The sequence below is a fragment of the Henckelia pumila genome, chromosome 2 (assembly GCF_033568475.1).
Source record: "Henckelia pumila isolate YLH828 chromosome 2, ASM3356847v2, whole genome shotgun sequence".
NCBI classification, from domain to species: domain Eukaryota; kingdom Viridiplantae; phylum Streptophyta; class Magnoliopsida; order Lamiales; family Gesneriaceae; genus Henckelia; species Henckelia pumila.
Window position 1 is genome coordinate 117,708,039 of NC_133121.1, and position 5,577 is coordinate 117,713,615.

General features: G+C 37.7%; 2 protein-coding genes across 3 annotated transcripts; one reads left to right on the forward strand and one right to left on the reverse strand.

The window, feature by feature from the left end:
• The first annotated feature begins 301 nt into the window (after window positions 1-301).
• LOC140885522 (uncharacterized) lies at window positions 302-1,632 on the forward strand. The gene is made up of 3 exons (XM_073292514.1): window positions 302-839; window positions 978-1,408; window positions 1,498-1,632. Exons 1-3 carry the CDS (start codon window positions 441-443, stop codon window positions 1,604-1,606), a joined length of 939 nt encoding a protein of 312 aa, XP_073148615.1. The 5' UTR covers window positions 302-440; the 3' UTR covers window positions 1,607-1,632.
• A 217-nt stretch (window positions 1,633-1,849) lies between these two features.
• LOC140881220 (transcription factor BIM2) lies at window positions 1,850-5,269 on the reverse strand. 2 transcript variants are annotated; one of them, XM_073286355.1, is made up of 7 exons: window positions 4,969-5,269; window positions 4,699-4,783; window positions 4,267-4,336; window positions 4,077-4,172; window positions 2,971-3,347; window positions 2,505-2,634; window positions 1,850-2,361 (listed from the first exon to the last, which is right to left on the reverse strand). In XM_073286355.1, exons 1-7 carry the CDS (start codon window positions 5,063-5,065, stop codon window positions 2,266-2,268), a joined length of 951 nt encoding a protein of 316 aa, XP_073142456.1. In that variant the 5' UTR covers window positions 5,066-5,269; the 3' UTR covers window positions 1,850-2,265. The 2 variants fall into 2 exon arrangements, with proteins under 2 accessions (XP_073142456.1, XP_073142455.1); XM_073286354.1 differs by having other exon boundaries at window positions 2,971-3,386.
• Window positions 5,270-5,577: the final 308 nt, after the last annotated feature.

Sequence of the window (5,577 nt, forward strand, 5' to 3'; positions counted from 1 at the left end):
TCTTTCTCTAACTTTGAGGAAGAAATTAAATATTAAGTTGTTTTCAGCAGTTTTAAGGTTTCTTGGGGTGTTTGAAAAATGGCCACTTTTTCTTGTCCTCTTCTACTTTACTTCCACAGAGGGGAAAGGACTCAAAGTTCAAAGTCTATTGTTTATACTTCTGTATTATAATAAAGGTCTTTTGTTTTTTGGAGTGGGATCAAACCAGCTTTCTGAGAATTAAAGCAACCTAGAACCATTTAATTCATGGAATCCAGAAGCTTGAAGTTGTGCTGCATGGAAACCATTTAATATGAAGTTATCTTTAATTTGGTTCATTATATGTGTTGCTTGTAGTTTGCTTTGATTTTATTTAAATTGTGAACACATGTTATTTCGTTCGTGAAGGATAGTAGAATCAGAGCTCGACATTGTACGAGTCCAAAAGATTTCTGAAGGAGATGGAATCTGAAGCCACCTTCGAAATCAAAGAAACATGTCGGCTAAAAGGTTCGAAAATGGGTGATCTTCGGAATGCTAAGGCCTGGAATGTTCTTACGAAGGAAAACGACAGTATGCCGACGTATTCCTCAAGAAAGGAGGATCAAAATGGGCACTTGTATCCTGTCACTTGTCTGGATGGAGATTCAGATTCATTTTCTTCTGGATCACCCTCAAAAAGTTCTCTATCAGAGGGAATAACTAAGGATTCTGATCCACAGGACTTGATGCAGAAAGGTGAAGCTGAAACTTTCATAGTTAGCACACTTCCCATACAAGAATTTAGTACACGTTGTGTCCTAAATTTATTCCTGGACTCTTTGGACATTGAAGAGAATAAATCTATAGCTCGGAGAGAGGTTTGTTTCACTAAATTTTCATCCATTTGCATCCGTGCTGCTGTCTCCTAGCTATCGTCTCTGATGCGTCCTTTCGCCTAGAACAATTATTGCTTTAGTGGTTTGGTTTAAGCTGACATAAGTTGCTAACATGTGCAGATTCCTTCAAGAAAATCAGTGTCCCAAAAATATGCTGCATCATCAGCAGAATCAGAATCAAATGAAGATGTTCAAGCTAGGAACAGATCATACAGTGATGCGATAATTGAAAATGTGAAGCGACAGCCAATGCCCAAACGTGAAAATCCAATGGTTGACAGGAACTCATCTACTATCCAAATCCAATTCACTTGCAATGATCAAGATTCTGAAAACAATGATAGCCAAGTTATGGAAACACTTTGTACTAAGCACGAGCACGTGAAATCTGGTAATGAATCGGTTACCACCCTAATTCAACATGACGACGGAGAGTCGAGCTTTTCTGCATCCGGCCTCGTTGCTTTTTCGGGGTCCATTGCCTATTCCAGGAGCTTATCCCTTCGTTCTGATTACAGTGCCACCAGTGCTAGATCTTTTGCTTTTCCTATGTAAACTCTTACGTTTCTTGAACGCTGCTTGTTTTTCTTTTGGAATGTTCATTGATTTTCTAACTGAAACTTCTCTGCTTTAATGACAGATTGCAATCTGAATGGAATAGTAGCCCGGAAAGGATGGCAGAAGCAGATAAGAGACATTTTAGGAAGCATAGGTTGTGGACATCAGGTTTTCTCTGTTGTAGATTCTGAACGGTATATTACCACAAGTTGTATTTTATAGAGCTCGTTTACAAAATTAATAATGCTTACGCAACTAGCAGAAGCCTACTTACGTTGTCAGGATTTTTGGTATGAAAATCGACTTTTGGCTTATTAAATCAGAGATTTCAAGAATTGGTATTAACAATGATAATCTTGTTTTATTTTAGTTCCTAAGTTGTTGAGATTATAACTGCTTTCATCAAGGCAGAATTTGGCAGAGGAAGTTATATGTATGGTTTTAATTCTACTATCATATTATGCATAATTAGTCAACATCCAGAGACTTAACACTCGATACAAAATCAGCAGCAGCCTTAACAAAACTAAATGTCTAATTATACATTGAAATTTTAGTTCAGAATTCCAATTTATCTCCGAGAGTTGACGAAGCAGCCGAACTTCTACATTTCAAGATCCCCTAAGGTTGAAGAACTGCATTTATCCACCACGCACACATTGAAGGATGCCGTTGTATTATGAACATAAAATGCCCCCAATATTATAAAGAAAACACATAATATACAATCGACTACAAGCCTAAACCAACGGATGAAAGAAACCCCAAGTTAAGAACCGACGGTTCGAGCCTTTGAGGCCATGATAGTATTGTCGTATCTTCATCCTTTTTTCTGCTTGTGACAGTACTGTCATATCTTCATCCTTTTTTGTGCTTGATCAAAGTCTTCACCGTAAGTTGCGTCATGAAACGGCCCTTTTGGTTGGTTTCCAGAAGTATCATTATCCTAAAGTGCACTTTACAATTTATTACACGAAATTTTGAATCGCAGACTGCTGCAGTTCTAAAGGTTTAGACTCTTGCTATCCTGGAATCCTCGAGCAGAAAAAAGTACTCGAAAAATCAAATTACGAATGATAATGTGCATACCTTATTCGTTGAAAACACTGGAATTGATCCTCTATTTGATCGTTTTCCAAGGTTGATCTGTACTGAAATGTTGGCTTGAGACAAATCCAAACCAGTGCTCTGAAGTGCTTGTGTTAATGAATTCAGTAGCCTACAAGTGATCGAATTTCAGACCAGTTAAAATTTCACAGATGAAGGGTTTCATGGAAGGGAGGCACCTTAAGTGAGATTCCTCAATCAATAGTTTGTTGATAACTGAATATAATACTCGACCACTGCCATAGATCAGTAAATTGTGCAATAGACAGATATTATAATGGTTTAGTTCATCATAAAAATCAGTCTGAACGGCGACAGTGAAGAAAATTATAAACAGAAGTCCATTGCACAATTTACTGATCTATGGCAGTATCAGTCTGAACGGCGACAGTGAAGAAAATTATAAACAGAAGTCCACTTCAACAGAATGTAAGAGTATGCTAATTACCCTTGGGAATAAGTACTTGAAATGCTGATTGTTCCACCCTCTACTGTCAGCTCATCCTGATGGTTAGTAGCATCAGCAGCCACAGAATACTCGGGTAACTGTGCATCTGAAGCTGTCATATTTAATGTCTGGGAGATTCCACCATCGTTTGCACTTGAAACTGGCATGCTTGCCTGCAGAGGCATGGGTATGCCCATTGCTTTGCTAGGAAGTTCGGATTTTGGTTCTACTGATCTACAGGAGGCATCTCTTATAAGATCAGGTTCGATGGGATGGTGATGATTAGATTGCATGCTTGTCGGGCCGACCACACAGTTTTCATCGAACCGCCCAGGGTATGTTGAACCAGGGCTAGATCCATTCTTTGCAACTTGTGTCTGGCCAACAAAATTTTGAGAACGCCAATGACTGTTTCTCTATCCAAAGCAAAATGAGGACATAATTTTGTGATGACTGAATGTTTCGAGACACAAAGCTAAGCAATATTCAGACATTTATCCCCCCAACTACCTCAACACACACACACATACACACATATATGTTCCTTATAATTGAGCATCATTCTTCTCGATTAACAAAATTTAGCTGATTTGCTTCTCGCTTGAGGGATGACGAATGTCGGCACAAAGAAATATGAGTAATGGAAAAGGTGAAAATCAAACTCATTTTGATACGTCGGCTCTGAAAACCAAGAAGGGGATATAGGCCACCCCTGAAACTCAACCCTAGGCAAAAACGAGTATGGAGAAAAGGACAGAAAGCTAGAATAATTTATTGCAATATGATTTTCCACCAAAAATATTTACTTATCCCAAGGTTGTTAAGAACAGCAAAACACAGCCATGCCATACACAGTGATGAAAAGGTAATGTGTTCTCAAGTACAAACAAAACCATGGACTGAACAAATTCTATCGAAAAGTTGAATATTCCTTCTATAAGATGGAAAGACCGAGGGTATCAGGAAACAAATGAAAAGGGTCAAACTTTGGCTATCAGTTTCACCCACAATATCCTAATGGGTTACCTGAAAAGAGTTCATCAATTGGAGAACAATGTGATAAAACATTTTAGATTGTTATTGTGAGGTATACATAGAAAACTTACCCATGGCATCAGCTTCGTTGGCTCCGAATTCCAAGGTTGGAATGGCCCCTCATACTTCTGCACCTTTTCCTGCATAAATTGTACATACTGAATCACCTGCATTTGAAAAACCAATAATTAGCAAAACAAAATTCAAAAGCAGGTGGACCTAATAAACCAACTTCTGTATTTGAAATTATAAATGTTGCACCTCCAATAAAAATGAGGCCGTATCTCGTTTCTGCTCGCTGTTGGGTATCAGTTCTCTCAATATCTGAAATCTTAAGTTACAGAAGAAATTTTTGTTTACTGGCAACGTTAAAACCCACCTTCTTCAAAATCACTACGCAGTCAAAAATGGCATCTTAAAAATAAGGATGTTTTATATCTGATAATAGATAAGTCATAAGAGAGAGTGGCATAAGAATGCAGAAAATCCAGTGCTTGCCTCACTGCATTAGTAATTTTTCAATTTTAAACCCACAAAGGCACGTATATTTCTAAATATGGCTCGTCAGCAAAATCCAATATTTTAGGGACAAATTGCCATTGAAAAGCTGATGCAGCACAACACTATCTATCACTGAACATCAAAATTTGCAACAAGCAAACAATTGCTGAGATTGGTCAAAGAATTATTCACCTCTCATTGATCTTGCTCCTGCGCCGCTGCTCCGTAACCGAGTGCTTTGATCTCATAGCATTCGCCTTGTCACTGTTTTTCCCATCTGCCGCCACAGAAAACATACAACATTACAATCGCCGAATTACAATCCCATGAAACAATCAATCTATACACAATTGAGTTCGCCATAAAACGGCCCGCCCCTGATACCACTAAACACAAAAGGGTGGGGGATCAAGATTCAAGCTTCAAGCAAAAAAAAAAAGGTAAAATAAATTTGCGCGTCACCTTTGGTGTTATTGGTGGGTGGAGGGGCATCTTTGCGGGTGACAAAATCTTCGTACACGTCTTCCTCCTCCTCCTGATGACCCTTTCCAGATTTCATTTTTATCTTAAGTTTTCACACAGCTGGAAAAAAGTAATCTTGAATAATTGAAGGGTTCGAAAAGATGAAACTCGTGGAAAGATCACAGCTTTTGTTGAGTGCGAAATTGGGATTGATTTGGAACTTATAATTTTGGGGTCTTTCAAAAGGCAAATGGCAGCGGTCACTGCTACTGCTGCACCAGCTTTGTGGTCTGTAGGTGCGGTGGTGGACATTGTTGAAAATGAGCTGGTACTTTTTGCCCACTTATTAATTATTAATAATTTATTTTATTTATTTTATTATAATATAATGAATAAGATATTTTAAAATCGTTTTTAGTGTTTTGTAAATAAAATAAGACAAGACTTAAATATGTTTGGACAAGATTTTTATAAAATGTTTTTGAATAATATGTTTTTTTTTAAAAGTGTCTTACAAATATAGTTTTAAAGAACAAATATATTATGCTACTTTTTAATGCCCAAAACAAATAGCCGTCTTTAGCCACTGAAAATCTCTCCAATCGTTTG

Excerpts from the sequence above, each read along its gene's own strand:
- LOC140881220 (XM_073286354.1), bottom strand. The coding sequence starts at position 5,065 with ATGAAATCTGGAAAGGGTCATCAGGAGGAGGAGGAAGACGTGTACGAA. Across the intron at positions 2,635-2,970 it reads TCAAGTACTTATTCCCAAGG|GCTACTGAATTCATTAACAC; the intron begins GTAATTAGCATA and ends GATCACTTGTAG. Across the intron at positions 2,362-2,504 it reads CAGTGTTTTCAACGAATAAG|GATAATGATACTTCTGGAAA; the intron begins GTATGCACATTA and ends AGTGCACTTTAG.
- LOC140885522 (XM_073292514.1), top strand. The coding sequence starts at position 441 with ATGGAATCTGAAGCCACCTTCGAAATCAAAGAAACATGTCGGCTAAAA. Across the intron at positions 840-977 it reads AATCTATAGCTCGGAGAGAG|ATTCCTTCAAGAAAATCAGT; the intron begins GTTTGTTTCACT and ends TAACATGTGCAG. Across the intron at positions 1,409-1,497 it reads AGATCTTTTGCTTTTCCTAT|ATTGCAATCTGAATGGAATA; the intron begins GTAAACTCTTAC and ends CTTTAATGACAG.